The sequence below is a fragment of the Capsicum annuum genome, chromosome 7 (assembly GCF_002878395.1).
Source record: "Capsicum annuum cultivar UCD-10X-F1 chromosome 7, UCD10Xv1.1, whole genome shotgun sequence".
Classification (NCBI taxonomy): domain Eukaryota; kingdom Viridiplantae; phylum Streptophyta; class Magnoliopsida; order Solanales; family Solanaceae; genus Capsicum; species Capsicum annuum.
In genome coordinates this window covers 170,718,095-170,736,272 of record NC_061117.1, presented here as the reverse complement: position 1 = coordinate 170,736,272, position 18,178 = coordinate 170,718,095, and the positions used below count along the sequence as shown (strand labels likewise).

Genomic DNA, 18,178 nt, shown 5'->3' with positions numbered 1-18,178 from the left:
TTCAAGGATATTCTCATTAGGGGGAGTTAATACGCGTTGTACTCTTCTTCCTTTACGAGGTTTTGTTCCACTGAGTTTTCCTTGTAAGGTTTTTAATGAGGCAGTTGAAATGCGTATTATTAGAGATGTGTACTCCTTTTCCTTCACTAGATTTTTTTTCTACTGGGTTTTTTCTAGTAAGGTTTTAGCGAGACATATTATCTACCAATTAGACATTCAAAGGTGAGTGTTATAAATATATTTGCATTATAATGAATGTCTATCAAGATCTACTTTGATATCTATTAGGATTTGAAACATCCGTTTTTTACTCAAACTAGGAATAAATTTTTCCTATAAATAGAGGATTTTGTTCATTATATGTACAATCTTATGATCTCTTCTCTATAAATAAAAATAAAAATTATTTTCTCTATTTTCTGTCTACTCTTGTTCTTTATTCTTCTTTATTGTTTAATAACAGTTATCCTTTAATTTCAACAAAGAAAAAGGCATTGGCTAAGTAGTAAAAAAATCATCTCAATGCATTTTTACTATGCCCCGCCTTGAGATCCGCTCCAAAAACATTTTTTAAAACACAGCTTTAGAATGCACAAGGGAGGAGCTGTAAATGCAAAGTTTTATGAAGAAATTACATTTTCAAAATAGTAAAGCATCCAAAGAAGTCAGAAATGACAGAAAGCATTTTAAACTTTGTATAATGCCTTTGAAAAGTGATTACACGACAATGAATACACAGACAGAGCAGCAGATGTTATCGTAAGGTTCTTTCCTTTTTACCAACACCATTTATTTATTGGTATATATTACACTCCTATTTTAAAAAGAAGAATGATCTACTTTGACTTAGCTTAAAATTTAAGAAAATAAAGAATACTTTTGAATCTTATGATCTTAAATTAAAGTTGTGTCAAATATACTAAATTACTCTTTAATTTTATGATCTAAACATGTCATATGAAAAGTTAAAATTAAAGTATTGTAAAAAAAAATAAATTATTTTCTTTGAAACGAACTAAAAATAAAAGTAAGTGGTTCTTTTTAAAATAGAGGGAGTAACTCTTTTCGTCTCTCAATCATCGAAATTTTTTTATTTTGCTTCTTATTATACAATAAATATGATTCTAACATATTTAATTTTTATAATTAAAATGTGTATCTTTGATCCACGTAAGCAAGAAATATAATCATATTTAATTATTTTTAGACCAATATTATTTACATATATGAAAATATTACAAATTTATTGTAACACATATTTGGTAAATTTGTAAGCAAAAGAATTAAAAGTACACATTTTAATTGAATTGAAGGTTAAAAGTGCTTAGTTGAATTTTAATTGTTGAGGGACTAGAATTGCTATTAAGACAAATGTATTTGTTAATTGAATTGAAGGTTAAACGTGATTAGTTGAATTTTAATTGTTGAGGGACTAGAATTGCTATTAAGCCAAATGTATTTGTTATCTTCTTTTTTCCTCTGGAAATTTGCTTCAAGCACTTGGTACCCCAATTCAATTTGTTGGGAAGACCATCATTGCAGAAGCGCTTGCAATCGGGACTGTTTTGAAAAAAGCTCAAGAAAATGGATGGATAAAGGTGCAAATTTTATCAAACGCAAAGAATATAGTGGATATGATTATGAAGAGAAGTGTAGCTTCATGGGAGATAGATACAACATGCAAAGATATATGAAAGTTAATGAGGATTTTTGAAGAAATTGCAATTACATATATTCCTAGATCTTGGAATAGAGTAAAACATAATATGGCAAAATTTTCTCTTACATTATTCGACAAATTAGTGTAGACTTCTTGTTTTCCTAGCTGGGTTATCAAAAATATCTTTGTATTTTTCAACTCTTTAACTTCGGCTTTTTGAGTCTTAGAGCTCGACCCCCCCCCCCCCCCACCCCAAACAAAAGAGAGGTGTTAGAAAGAAAAATTGTTTTGGTACGCGAACCATCTCAGAAAAATTGTTTTGGTACGCGAACCATCTCAGATTCATTTATGATTTGGAAATGATAGTATTTCAATGGAGTGTAATATAGAGTCTATCTTGAGATAAATATTGTCGGTTGATTTCGCAACTTCGTAATCTATGAATCGTATAAAAGTAATTAATTGGTACTTTAAGGCTTCACATCAGTTAAACTAAATCGAGCTTAGAACTCTACAAATGAAATAGTGAAACTATAATAAGGTGAAAATTTTGAACAATGCTTAGGCCAGATTAATATAAGGTAGATTTTTAATGGGGTCCTGCATGTTTGTTTGATTGTCAAATCAGTCAGAAAATTGAGCCTTCGCATAATGACAAGAAAAGCATTTGATTAGGGAATTTGATTATTGAGGGATCTTTATTTCTTTATTTAAGTTGAAATCCTAATGGTAATCATCATGCTTCTAAATGCACATGCTTAATTATCTCAATTTTCTAGTGCCCCCTTTTACAGCTTTTTCTCTCTGGAATGGATGAATTCACAAAGAAAAGTTCCACATTTTGTTTGTATTGAAGGAGAGCATAGGAATGTCTTTCTTTATTTTTGTTGACATTTTTAAAAATTGGAAAAAAGTTAAAAGTAATTTTCACTACAAAAAATGAATTTACCAACCTGGTGTTTGTATTGTTAGGATATACTATTAATTATACTATATGTGTTATAATATTATATTTTCATCTCATGTAAAGATGATTTATTACATTGATAAAATCTTTATTTGAATAGATCATTGTATTAATATGTATATCCTTTACTTATATAGTAGTTTGACATGACAATGAGAGCAGAGACTATGGGCCAGTTTGGCCATGAAAATTTTTCCCTTTTTTTCGAATTTCTTTTCAGAGTTGAAAATTGTGGTATTTGGCCATGAAAATTTGAAAAATAATTCTGAATTTATTTTCTAAAAGGGAAAACAGGTTTTTGTTGTTTTCACAATTTTTCAACTCCAATTCCAACTTTTATTATTATTACATATAACCTCAATCTTTTAAATTTTTACATAAAACTCACCTTATAACATTACTTTTTCAATATTACGTATATAGCTATTTTAAAGAATAAGATAATTATAATTTCAAACTTAATGCTATCTTAATTAATATATATCTCTTTTTCTCTCTCATCATTATTTTTATCCCTTCTTTAATTTTTTCCCTTATTTTAGACATTATTTTACTGCTAATTTATATTTATACCCATAAATATAGGGAAAAGGCATCGTTTCCACCCCAAACTATACCCGAAAAGTTTAAGTCACATCTAAACTATATAAGTGAGCCATTACACACCTAAACTATATAAAAGTGATATTATTACCTTCCCGCGACACCCATTCTTAGGCGCGTATGTTACACTTGGTGTAAACGCGTCCAACCTATTCAATGACAAACATAAACGGCTAAAAGTACATCATCTTTAATTTGCAATGGATCTATTCTTATTTAAAGCCAATTTGGGGCTCAAAAGGAAACCCTAATTCCCAATTTTGTCTCTTCAAATCGAAATTGAAGAGCATTTGTTTGAAGAATTGGTAACTAAATCTTTCTAATCCTTCCATTTCTTACTATATTGATGATTATTTTGTCTTAATTTTGTTGCCATTTTCATAATTTTTTCTTCCCTCAAGTGTTGTTCAACCTCTCTTAAACCTTGTTTTCTTAATCAAGGTACTTTAATGACTAAGATAAGTTTGAGTAGACTTTGTAAGCAAGAAGAAGATCACGAGTTGGTCGAGGTTCGATGCTAACATGGACATTTGTTGCCTTTGATGACTTCATGGACCTCAAGAAATTCGGGTAGACGATATTGGACTTGTCCTTACTATGGAGTAAGTGAATTTTGCCTTCAAACATTGATTTTGAATAGTGTATAAGAATCTAATTGCTTTCATTTTAGAATGCTAGATCATGCGATTTTTGACTTTGGAAGGATGATTCTATTGATGAACGATCGAAATTTGTTATTCCTAAATTGTTGGGAAGAATTGGGGAGCTTGAGGAAAGAGTTGAATCTTCGGTAAATTGTGCATTTTGTGAACATAAAATAGTTGATGACAAGACTACTAGGACAACCAAATATGTGGAGAGCAAAATAGACATGAACAAAATAGAATTGCAAATGGACAATTTTCAGGATGATTTGAAGATGATGAAGGCAAATGAGAAGAAATGGAAGATCAAGTTGGCTAAGTCCAAGAAAAGGGAAAAACAACTATGGACTACTCTCATTTGTGTATGTATTTTGGGTGTTAATTTTCTATTTCAATTCATGTTCTTGAAAGGAGCTCCAAGAAGGATACCCTAAAACTAAGTTGCTTTGTTTTTGTTATGTTTTAGGGGGTTGAAATTTGTATCAATTATTAGATGTTACCTTTGACAAAACTGTCAGTTTGTGTAATTAAATTGTTGTGTAATGAAATTGTACGGTTGAACTTAACAGTTTTGACTTTGTTTTCAGTGGTTCTTTGTGTTGTAATTTGTATACATCACAACACTAAATGCAATCATAGCTGTTGTACAAGAACAAACACAAATTTCAATATCACAACATAAATTTAACATTAATAAATGCAGCCACAACTGGTGCAAAAGTAAAAACACAAATTTTAGCAACAATGAACTTACAACTGCACAATCATTAACCAAAAATAAGTGTCAATTACATCTTGCAGCCAAATACATTTACAAAAAGATCAGTATTGTTAAACTAATTACAGTTACAAAATACAGTCAAAGTTGCCACTAATAGATTGTTCTTGAAGCAGTCGCAACTGTCAACATCAGTGAATTACCAAAAAATAGTGTTAAATGCAATCCCAACTGCCAACATCAGTAAATTATCAAAAATAGTCTTAAATGCAGTCACGACTGTCAAGCTTTATACAGTGTTAAATGTAATCTACACCAACTTCTCATAGAGATTGAATATTGGAGCTTTCTTGACTTAAGTGTGCAGCCTTGGACCTTGTTTGCATTTGTTTTCTGCCTCTCATTTCTTGTAGTTGCCTGGAGGTCATAGCTTTTTTCCTTTTCATTTTACACCAGTTTTTGATGTATATCCGAGATTTTCAGTCACAAATGCTGAAGACTTGGCAGTTTTGAATCTTTCATTAGACATTCCCAGCTGCTCAAATGAAGAAAGTGTCAACTTTAGTAAATGAAATTATAGTAAATAAAATTTAGATAGTAAATGTAGTAGTAAGCTTACATTAAGAATTGTGCATCTACTTTGTGTGTGAAGTAATTCCATTCCAACCATTCTTGGTCTGTCAGCACACTAAAAATAAAGAAAAAAAGATATTCAGTATAAGGCAAGCATAATTAGGTCACAACACTGTCAAATTAGATAAAATACCTTTTCTGTAGAATTCTTTGATGGTTTACCCCTTTCTCTTTCAGTTGAACCTTTCCCTTTTCCAACAGTAGGTGCTGCACTTGGGACTACACTTGGACCTGCACTTGGGTCTGCACCAGCAGATGAACTTGGGCTAGGATTTGCATTAGTGCCAGCAGTAGGTGCACCTGTTGGACATCTTCTTTTGTTGTGACCCTTGCTATGGCAAGTGCCACATGAAATCTCAATCCCCCTCTTGGACAACTTTCTAGTTTTGTTTTTGGTTTCACCTTCTTCTTTTTTCCTATTCTTTCCAGGACTACCTGACAGCTTCTTAATAGGAGGAGGCATAATAGAGATATTCTATGATTGTGGCCACATTTTCATATTCAAAACTGGTTGAATGAAGAAACTATATGTGTTCATGTAAGTTTCTCTATTGTACCAGTGAGAGATGTAGTTTATTGGTTCCAATTTTTTATGGTGAAGAGCAGCCACTGCATGAGGACATGGTATGCCCTTCAACATCTATGCTCTATAAATATAATATTGTCTAGCAAGATCCACAATATACGTATATCCTCTATCAAACACCTCATACCCTGTATCCGAATTCTATTCTATGTTGTACTTCATAGACCTTGTTGTATTATCATTTAGCACTTTCATAGCCATTGGAGAAATATCACTGATCCAAATTTCACAAAAATCCCTCATCTGTTCCACTCTTTTCATTATTTTTACTCTTATCTCCTCTAACATTGTAATTATAGTCTTATGCCTAGCTCCTAAAATTCATACATTAAAATATTCTGTCATGTTGTTGTCTACAACATCACACTTTGTTTCAAAGCTAAAGTAAACCTTGCTCCATCTCTCTGAATTAAAATACATCAACTTATCTAGTATTTCTTCTCCCCCTAACATCTTCATATAACTAATGTTGTCCCTAAGCTCAGCCTCAAAGTAGATCTTGCACACCTCCAAAAATATTTTTTCTTCTCAATACCTCTACATATAGCATCTTTTAATCAGTTTGCAAGGACATGCCTTGCATACTTCTATGTTCAATATTTGGTAAATATTTTGTTACAACAATTTCTAATCCCTACAACAAAAACAGAAATAGAAATAGTTACAATATAAACATAAACAAAAACAGATACAATATAAACAGAAACAGAAGCAAAAACAACATTTTTTTACCTTTTGCATGTCTGTTATCACTGTCAAATCTGTCCCATCTCCTAGCTGAAGATCTTCTTTTACAATCCTGATAAACCAACTCCAAGTGGTCTTGTTTTCAATCTCAACCACTGCCCATGCCAGTGGCAACATTTGATTGTTACCATCTTTACACACAACAACTAATAACTGTCCTTTTGTCACTCCTTTTAAAAAACATCCATCCAAACCAACGCACTTCCTACAACTAGCTAGGAAGGACTTTTTCATTGCACCAAAACATATGTAGAAACCTTGAAATATTTTTCTACCATCTTCAAATGTTTCATCATGAAGCTTCACTACACATGTACTATCTGAATTTGATCTTAACAACTCATCTCTATAATCTGAAATTCTCTCAAATTCCAAATTATAGTCATCCATCAGTTCTGCAATCACCTTATTTTTTTCTCTCTTACACACTGTTCTCCCAATATGTAAATCCAGTTCCTTCTTAATAAACAGCTGAAACTAAAAAAATTCTAATATTTGGTTGTTCCTTTATCCTTTCATTGAAGTGGATAGCTAAGAACTTGGTATTACAAAGTATATTCCTATTGATAGAATCACACTTATGAACTGGATTGTAGGTTTTTACAACAAAGTTCATAGACATAGAATCAATGCTAGCATAAAGAAGCCATGGACAACCATTTGTACACCTAACCCTTACTCTTGTAGGTTCATTAACACATTTTTCAATTGCAACGCATTCACCAACAACATATTTAGTAACAGCAGCTCTAAATTTATTAACACTTTAAAAAACAAGTCCTAACTCCCACATAACTTTCTGACAGTTTGAATTATATGCAACTCTCTTAACTTTTTTCCTCCTTATAGCTTTATCTCTATGTTCAACCTGTTCAACTTCATCTTCTTCATCTATTACATCATCTGAATCAGTTTCAAAGCTGGCAGCTTCATCAGATGGGTAAAAAGGTTCATCACCAGCTAACTTTCCCTCTAAACAATTTCTATCACCACCTGCAGATTCATCATAGCAATATCTGGTCCCTTTTTTCCAGTTCCTAACTTAATATGTTCAGGAATTACTGGTCTCTCTCCTCATTTTTTCCCTCTTTTCTTTCCTCTTTTCTTCCCTAAAACCTCTAAACTCTTCATCCATATATTCATCCACATTACTCCCAATCTCTATACCTCCATCAATAGGTTCTACATCTGAATCTACAACAGATTCAAAAGGTGCAACAGTAGAATTAGTAGGAGTAACAATAGAACTATTAGGAGCATCAGTTTAACTACCAGGAGCAACAACTATAGGAGAAGAGACATGAGCAGTAGGTTGGTCAGTAGGAGGAGAAAAAGTATGAGCAATAGGTTGGTCAAAAGGAAGGGCATTTTCACTATTTTTAGATGCTCTGTTAACACTTTCAATGTCATTTTCAGTGTCTTTATTAAAAGACACGCCACTTGTCCCCTCCACATGCCATTCTCCATCACTTACAAATTTAAAAAGTGGGGCCACCTCACGTTCACCAATTATGTGAACACAAAATCTTTCTAAACTTGTCCATTACCCAATTTCTTTGAAATGTCAAGTGTGTCCTTGTCTGACCTAATTTCTTTTAATTTAGAACATTTGGGTAGTCTAACATATAGTAAGCATTGTTTGGGAATATACCCTAAATACCTTACATAATCCCTAAATTTAAATAAAGACAACCTATCTACATCAACATCTAAAAATTCAGTAACTTGTCCACCCTCATATCTTTTTCCTTTTTCCCTCTTCACCTTACCCATATTAAGTTCTCCACCATGGTAAAATCTCAAAGTGATCAGTTCAAAACTCATTTTATAAACTTGAAATCATTGACCACAAAAACACAATAAAAATACAAGTCTCATAATACACAAAAATAAAAAAGATACAAGTCTCACAGTACACAAAAATAAAAAAATTATAGTATTTATGCAACAGTTATAAGTATCACAGGTTATTTATCACATATTGAACCTTACAGCTCATATTGTTACAGATTGAAGAACATAAACAAACTATAACAGATTAGTTTTCAAGATAAATTAAAGACAACAAAAATCCCTAATTCAAAAACCCTAATTAAAACCCTAGTCAAATCGAACTATTATAAATGTCAAGGGTTATATTATCACATATTGAGCATCTAAATGAAAATAAAATATTAATTTGAACAAATTAAAGGCGGAAAAACCCTAACTCAAAAAACCGTAGATCTAATTTAGGAACGAAAATAAACCCTAAATCTACTAGATTTAGGAAAAAAAAAAGCTAACCTTTGAACTGAAAATCAGTAGTTCCTACATAAAAGATTGTAACCTTAAGTGTTTATCCTAAATCGTACCACCTCCGTTGAAATCAACCCAATCAACTTCAACTGAAAAGAGACAAAAAATAATTTTTACTTGTCAACAATGAAAAATAGAGCAAAATTATTATTTATCTCTTCTATCGGGTTTAAATTTGATAAAAAATTGAAAGAGTGAAGAGATGTGAATCTTCTACCACGTTTTTATCTCATCCGATGACTTTTCATTTGGATGAAGAGGTTTAATCGGGTTAGGGTATAATATGAGGTTGGGTCGGATCGGATGGATTAAAAGAGTAATAGGATCAGGTTAAGCTTTAATAAAAAAGAAAAGTTAAATTAGACACATGGCACCACAAGAGGGCGAGTGGAGTGCACTCCACTCATTAAACTTGGGCATGGGTGTCGCGGGGGGTCATAAACTCTTTTCTACAAATGTACTCTTAACTACCCAAGTCGTGTTTTGAAAGGAGAGAGCATTTTCCAGAAAAAAGTAGTATCATTATCCAACAATTACTATCGAATGAAAAATGTAAACAAATAAAGTTAATTCTTTTTAGAAAAAATATTAATTGATCTTTCATTTTTTGAAAAATACCTTCCTCTAGTCTTTCCTACCAAACACATTATTACGCACCCTTAGTTAGAAAAGAAGATTTATTATGGTTATTGTTGACAAGTACTATATATATATATATATATATATATATATATATATATATATATATATTTTTTTTTTTTTTATTTTTTTTTTTTATTTTTTTTTTCTTCTACTACCTATTACATGGTGATGATACTTTAGCATGATTTTTTTTTTTCCATTTAAATAGTGATCTCTCTCGCAGGACATTTATATTTAGTGGCATTCTTCAATAGCATGTATCTCAATGCATCAAAGCTACTACGTATGGTTCACGGAAAGTAATATATGCATTAATTTTGATGTTGTTCAATCTATATTTTAGTTATATAATTTCCTGAGTACTATTTTTATGCTCTCTTGTTTAAATTTATGTGATATAGTTTAACTGTTTGTGAAGTTTAAGAAATACATGAAGATTTTGCAATGTTTGAAAACCATCTTTAAAATAAATAAATTTTTAAATAGAAGAGTTTATCTTTGTGGATTTCTTGCCAAATAAATGAGATCCGATATAAATAGAGTAGGTATTTGACCATGAAAATAAAAAAAAAAATTGGGAGATTGAGTTGGAGTTGAAGCTGGAGTTGTGTCTGATCATGAATATAAATTAGAGTTATTTTAAAATTTTGTGAAAGAAATGAGAGTGCAGAAATAACTCCAAGTTGTATTTGAAATTCTTATGGCCAAACACCAGTTTAGAAATAAAGTAGAAAAAAAATCTGAAAAAAAATAAAAAAATTCTAATAGAGGGTGAAAATATTGATTAAAGCTGTACTCAGTACATTATTCCAATTCAAATACACTCAATTTATCTAGTATAACAAAACCCAAATATTTAACAAAAATAATATCTACATTACAAATAAATCTTACTACTCGATGCTATTCTTATCCATTCTACTAAACCAGCCATTAATATAAAAGTTTTTATGAGATTAAGGTGTTATTTGGATGAAGTTAAGCAGTTGTGGTGTAAAACTAAGTAAAAAGAGGTCATCTACCCCCATCCCCCGACACTCCACATTCTCTTTCACTGTGAAATCTTATTACTACCAATTACTGAAATTCAGTGTATGAGCTGTAAGCCTGTAACTAATCTCTTTCCAAAATTTGAACATCGACATAATAAGCTTCTTTTTCAACATCCCTCTTTTAACATCTTCCCACCTCTTTACATCATTGTCCTCCTTAAGTAACTAACCGCTTCTTTCTTATTTGTCTCCTTCCTTCTCTAATTTCACAATTTGTCTTCTTAACTCTCTCTATTTCTCTCTCTCTCTCTCACGCACACGCAGACGCAGACGCACGCAAACCAAGAAAAACAAGAAGAAGAAAAATTCATTCTGCTATTCTAAAGTATCAATGTGATCATCCTATCAAGCTTTTGCAATCCATTATAAGTAAGCATTTCACTCTTTACTTCTTCTTCCTTCCTTCATATTTTCTTTTTCGGGGAAATTTATATTCAATGTCTATTTTTGAAAAAATATTTACGCTATGCAGCTCATACTTTGCGCATATCCACATAACTTTTCACTTATTTATTTATAAACATTCATCAGGACACTATATATGATACTTTCTAGATATAATATTGTATATTGAGCTAATATTTTCAAAAGCTACATATTTTTGGAAAATTTCCCTTTTCTTGAGCTTTAATTTTATTGACAATCAGAGAGAAAAACGCTTTTGAAGGAGTAAGGAAAATGGATGGTGAAGATAGACCGAGGACGATGTGGAGAAGCTTGAAGCAACGGCTAGGATTCAGCGGACTACCATGTTGTGGGTCCACTTGGAATCTAAGAGTATCAGACGTGCCGACGAGAGAAGAAGAAGAGGCCCAACAAATACAGGCCCAGGAAGAAGAGCCCATGATTATGGCCCATCAAGGAACCATGAACCTCGCTTCAGCATTGGCAGCGGAGCGTCGATTTCAGAGCGTGAATGCCACGGCGCAATTGAAGACGTTGATGAGATTGTTCGAGGAAACGGACGGTAGAGATGAGAAGAAGAATCTGAAATGGTATATCAAAGAAGAATCAAGAGGTGGAATTGATGACATGTGCTGCGTATGCATGGAAAGGAATAAGGGCGCCGCCTTTATCCCCTGTGGACATACCTATTGTAGAGTTTGTTCTACAGAGCTGTTCATGAATAGAGGATTGTGCCCTCTTTGTAATTGTTCCATTACTCAAATTCTCAATATTTTCTAAGATACCATTTTTGTGAAAAAAAAAACTTTAGGAATCATTTTTTAATATTCTGAGTTTGATTTTTTTTTTTCTTGGTTGACCTGAAAAACGGAGTTATATGTCTACTGTTTTGAGTTTTTTTTTTGGGGGGTTGGGGGACATTAGTTACTATTTTTTGTAGTGTAATTTATGTATTTCATACTTGAAAAAGGGTGAAACGGGGTAATGAAAAGAATTTAAAAGCAAGTAGAATAAAGTGCTTCTTGCTTCTAGTAATTGATTTGGCTTTCAATCATTGTGATTTTGTCATATACTATTTTATTTAACCCGGAAATCTCGCAAGAGAGCACAGTTTATTTTATTTTTCCGTTAAGTATTGCATAAGACTAATTGAGATGAGAATCTATGAGAAACTGTCTCCCTGCCTTACCTCCTGAGATAGGAGTAAGGTATGTGTATACCTACGTTCTGGACGTTATTTTTTGTGGGCTTACAGTGAGCATGTTATTCTTGGTGCTTAAGGCTTGGATCTTGTGCCATTTTTTGCTTATGAGTATGGCAAAAAAGGAGAAGAAATGAATTTCATGTCTCATAATTATTTATCCAGCTGAAAGAAAACAACAATTTAACATAGAATGTATTTCCAAGTATGGCATCCAATTGAAGAAAGTTCACACGGTTATGATGTTTAGACTGCCCAAAATCACCAATTTAGTGCATTGGAAAATTAGCAAAGTGGTTTTTGGTACTTTAACTAGTCTTGACCACCTAAACAAGAAAGAAATTCTGCAGAACTTATGTGGACAATTGAGTTAAAAGTGACCGAGTTTCAAATTGAGGTGTAAGTGACTCAAGTTTTAATAATTGAGTGTATGCGATAATTACTTTATTATGGATTTAAAAAGTTGGAAAAAATTGAGAATAGCCCATAAGTTTTTAATTTTACACTTTGATCCAAATGTTAACCTAATATATCAGAAAACGGAGAAAAAAAATGTACGTTTCTCTCTCTTCTCATCCATTGTTGTTTTCTCTCTCTTCGCGATTTTTGTTGTTCATTGTTGTTACTGCTTTATTCATCATCTCCTGCTTCATTATCATCATCTTCTTCATCATTATCATCATCATTTTCTTCTTGTTGACCATTGTTGTAGTTGTTACCGCTACTGCTGCTACTTGACTAATTTTTTTATGTCAAATTTTGTTTGATACATCACTTTGGCATTACTTCATAGGTGACTTCGGTAAGTAAAATTATGATTTTTAGTTGAATTTGTCTTCTGGGTGCACTGCTACTGTGCTGTTTTTTCAATAATGGATAGAACTCGAACACGAATCCAACATAAGAGCCATCTGTTTCAACAGATCATTCATCTGTTGCAACGGAAGACTTATATATTGAATTCATATTTATGGTTCTATAGTGTCGTAACATGAATCAAACAGATTGGTCATCTATTGCAACATACGAGTTATCTGTTGCAATAGAGGAGTCATCTGTTGAACTAGATTAGTCACCTATTAGAACAGAACCTGAACTAGATTCCAACGGACCGGTTATCTGTAGCAACAGGTAACTCATATGGTGCAACAGGTTAGTTATCTGTTGCAACATGTCACTCATATGTTGGCATTAACTTCAAAGGTTCTTTAGTATCGTAACATCTATCTCAACAGACGCTTCATCTGTTGCAACAGATGGATGATTTGTTGCAATATATGATTCACCTATTACAACAAATGACTCATCTGTTGGAATCAACTTCAGGTTCTATAGTACCGTAACATGAATCTCAACATGTTAGTCATCCGTTGCAACAGATCAATGACCTATTGCAACATACTTTGCACCTGTTGGAACAAATTACTCATCTATTGAGGTTTTTGTTACGGCACTATAAAATCACTATTAATTTTATTATGATGTCATTATTAACTTTTTTAACAAATGACTTTATTTAGGTACCACTAATGGAGGGATTAATAACAATAGGGGTGGATTGTCATGGTGAATGGACTGAGAAGACCAATCAATATGTATGATGTTGGAAGAAGGGTGAAATGCTAAAGATGATAGCTATGACAGTCCAACGTGATGTTTAATATGATGATTTTGTGAACTTAATCATCAGCTATTGTGGACTGAATTGTCAATCGGAAGAACTCGTCATCAGCTACATGCACAGCTCCTTTAAAAATTAGAGGGTACTACATTTTAAGATAATCGATCAGGTTTGGTTGCGTGCTTATTTAGTGATTCAGCTAGGACGGTGTTAAGGTTGTACGTGGTTGAAAAACTGAGAGAGAATGAGAACCAAAATGTAGAAGAAGCACAACAATAAGACATCTTTGATGATAAGTTGGATGATCTCAACATGAATATTCCAGATGATGATCAAACACATACGCCCGTTATTGCGAGTAATACATTGCGCAGTTCTTCTCAATCAACACAGTCGGGAAATCGTCAAGATGACAAAACTGGCCTTTACAAGGAAATGTCATTCAAGGATAAGATAGAACTATCTACTTCTTTGTTTATTGCTTGCTTGCAAAAAATTTCAGACTAAAGAAGGTGATTAATTCTAGCAAAGTCTTTTTCTTTAGATGTGCTAATCCAAATTGCAAGTGGTGGTTGAGAGTTGTGAAATATTTAAGTTCTGACATATTCGCCATTAATGTTTATGAAAAGTATCACACTTTTGGTTCGGAGCACATTACGAGCTAAAATCCTCATGCCACGGCAAAGGTCCTCAGTCAATATTTCCAAAATAGATTTCCCAATGACAAAAACCCTTCTACAAGTGCTATGTCCAATCAACTCCTTACAGAATTGGGTGTTATAGTTAGTTATTGAAAGATATATACAACCACAAGGATTTCAAAAGACTTGGTTAGGGGGACCGACAAGCACGGGTATGCAGTCCTCGATGCCTACCGTTACATGTTTGACTACACAAATCTCAGAAGTAAGACGGCTTTGCATGTTGATGAAAACGAAATGTTCAAGTACTTTTTTGTATCCTGTGGTGCTTGAATTCTTAGTTTTCAACATTTGAGAAAAGTCATAGCTATCGACAAAACTTTCTTGAGGAGAAAGTATAATGGAGTTTTGCTAGCGGAGATGGCAAAGGATGCGGAGAGTCACCTCTTTTCTATCGCTTTTTGTGTAGCGGACAAGGAGTATGATACCTTGTACGAATTTTTTGTGAACAAATGCGAAGCTGCATCGAAGATACCGAAAAGTTGTGTTTTATTTCGGATAGGCATCCAAGTATCCTAAATATGGGTTCAATTTTCTACACTTCAGTTTACTTTGGTTGTTGCATAAAGCATCTTAGAGATAATATTTGAAACAACTTTCACAACGAAAGGGCCGTGATCCTTTTTTATAGAGCAACTAAAGCATATAATATAGACGAGTTTTTTGACCATTTCAATTAAATAATGGATATACATCCCAAGACATTAGAACAATTCATACGTGTGGTTTCGACAAATGGAGCCGGGCATTTTATCCAGAAAATAGGTATATTCTTATGAGTTTAATATCTTGTTTGAGTTACAAGTTTAATATGATGTCATACTAAGTGATTCTTTTGTATAAGTATAATATTATGACGTCAAACATAGTTGAATCAGTGAATTTATTATTTGGAGTTGAAAGAGAATTTTCCATCGTGGTATTATTTGATGAAATAAATAAGATGTATGACAAATTATTTCACGAAAGACGTATGCAGTTCGCGAACGCAGGAACAAGATTTGTTCTAGAAGTGGAAAAATATATATAAACGAACGTCAGCTTGGGGAATAGGTTATTTACTCATCAAATAGCAGTTTACAAGTTCAGTATCGAAGTTATGGTGATGTTGCCATGGTCAATCTTCAAATAAGATCTTGTACTTGCATAGTTTTTGACTTGGACAAAATACCCTATCCACATGCTATAGTAGCAGTTTGAGCCCAATACTATGCACAATATGACACTAAAATTTATGAGTGATCCTCTCCATATTATTCGGTGGAAAGATATATAATCGAATATAATGAGAATATTAATCCGGTGCCTTCCAAAGAATCTTGGGTTTTTCCTGTAGAGTTTTTTGGGATATTAATACCTCCTCCATATATTGATCCAAGCACTATCAAACTGGGAAGAATACGATATAATAGGAGGCATGGAGTCGGAGAATAATTTTCATCAAGAAAAAATAAGTGCTCCGTATGTAAGAAAGCTGGCCACAAAAGAACTACATGCCCGGATTGTAATCCACCATGATCGTTGTAATAACAAACTTGTGCTGTTGTTTATTATGTACTTTGATATTTTTAACTCATTGTTGTGAACGCAAATGTTATTATTTATTATATAAAATATATTTTTATTAACTTGTGCATTAATAAAAAGAGGTAAACAGGAACTAAATACAAATAAACCACAAAATTGTTTTAAGAAGATTTTTCATCTGTTGCAACAGATGGATATTTGCAGGAAGAACACAATAAAGTTCATCAAACTGAATTGTGTTTCTCCAGCAGATGACCAATTTGTTGCAACAGATGGGTAATCTATTGGAACAATAAAATACAATTCCTTCCACAAACCCAACATATGACCAATCTGTTTCAACAGGTGGTCCATCTATTGAAAGAATTTAAAACTCTTGCTATTGCTATTGTATTTAAAATTATTCCTTATGTTCAATCATCGATATGTTTGTTGGGAAGAATAAATAGACAGAATGAAAATTAAATAAGAATTATAAAGTCAAAATAGACCAAACATAAATTTTTCATTAAACAAAAGCAAAATACATTAGGTAGGTAGATCGAATATAAATAAATATTAAAATAAATAAGCTAAAAGAAAAAAATATAACATAATTAGTATTATTATTATTATTGTTATTATTATTATTATTATTATTATTATTATTATTATTATTATTATTATTTCTATTGCCAGTCGTCCAATTATCAACCGGCAGTAGCAGGGCCCTCCTTAGCCTGGGAATCTCTCAGAGCATTCTTTCTCTCACGGTACCCAACTCCTACTGTAGGTCATTAAACTGCCTCTGAATTTCCCGCATGGTGTCGCACAGAATATCAATGTCCCAAACAGAATCAGCCATATCTAGAACATGCATGAGTTGATAAAAAACATAAACACAAAAGTAAAGAAAAGAGTCTGAATGTAATACAACATATACTAGCAACTGGTAGATTTACCAAAAAAAAAAAGCTTACCTCAATGAGAAAGGAATATGCTCTTTGAAGAGAAGTGGTTGAAAATATAATACGCAAGAAGAAATGTAAGAAATAAATAAAGTGGAGCAGAATCAACAAGTATGGATGAACCTATTTATAGAGGATTGGATCTGAATGTGGTAGGCAAAAAGTCAGAACTCTTCATCTCCTTCATTAAATCTAACTGGTGATGTTTTGATTATTATGAAAAGTCATAACTGATGACTTTTTTATTATTGTGAAAAGTTATGATTTTTAAGCTTTTTAATAATATAACCATTTTTATTGAATTGTTGCAACTCTTGAAAAGTCATGACTTTTAAGCTTTTCAATAATATAACCATTTTTATTGAATTATTGCAACTCTCGCATCCATCTGTTGCAGTATCTGGTCCATCTGTCGCAACATATTAACCATCTGTTGCAACATATGATCCATCTGTCGCAACAGATTAACTATCTGTTGTAATATATGATCCATCTGTCATAACAGATTAACCATATGTTGCAATATATAGTCCATCCATTGTAGCAAATGCTCAATCCCTACCTCCAACCGTTGAGATATTGCGAATAAAGAATAGACAGAATAAAAATTAAATAAGAATTAAAAAGTCAAAGTCGACTAAACATAGATTTTTGAATCTATTACATATAAAAATATAATAAAAAAATAAAACATACACTAGGTTTCTTCCTTAGGTAGATCCGATATAATAAAATAAGATACATATGCAAAAAGAAAAAACATAATCTTATTATTATTAGTGTCAACTAGCGAATCGTCATCCGACAACATCAGGGCCCTCCTTGACCTTTTTCTCATGGAGTCCAACTCCCACCAGAGTTCATGAATTTGCCTTTCAAGTTCTCGCAAGGATTCGCGCAGAATCACCTTGCCCCAATCCGAATAAGTCATATCTAGTAGTGGAGTAGACTAAATGAGTAAGGAGAGACCTATTTATAGAGGATTAAATTTGAATGAGTTAGTCAAAATGCCACGACTGTTCACCTTTTTTTAAAAAATTACATTCCTTTATTAAATAAAACTGGTGACTTCGATTATGTAAATTAAAAAAATGGATTTAAATACAATATTTTATCTTTATTTTATTTCAAAAAGAAAATTACTTTAAAATATATCCAACAAATGGGTAATTTATTGCAAAATATATTCTATCTTTTTGATAGTTTACAACATATTGGCAATCTGT

At 32.2% G+C, this 18,178-nt stretch overlaps 1 protein-coding gene across 2 annotated transcripts; it reads left to right on the top strand.

The window, feature by feature from the left end:
* The first annotated feature begins 10,422 nt into the window (after window positions 1-10,422).
* On the top strand, window positions 10,423-12,020 carry LOC107855252 (mitochondrial ubiquitin ligase activator of nfkb 1). 2 transcript variants are annotated; one of them, XM_016700247.2, is made up of 2 exons: window positions 10,423-10,919; window positions 11,218-12,020. In XM_016700247.2, the coding sequence occupies exon 2, from the start codon at window positions 11,229-11,231 to the stop codon at window positions 11,733-11,735; it is 507 nt and encodes a 168-aa protein (XP_016555733.1). In that variant the 5' UTR covers window positions 10,423-10,919; window positions 11,218-11,228; the 3' UTR covers window positions 11,736-12,020. The 2 variants fall into 2 exon arrangements, with proteins under 2 accessions (XP_016555733.1, XP_047271245.1); XM_047415289.1 differs by having other exon boundaries at window positions 11,198-12,020.
* Window positions 12,021-18,178: the final 6,158 nt, after the last annotated feature.

Bases quoted from the DNA above. Each gene is read 5' to 3' on its own strand.
- LOC107855252 (XM_016700247.2), top strand. From the start codon at position 11,229: ATGGATGGTGAAGATAGACCGAGGACGATGTGGAGAAGCTTGAAGCAA.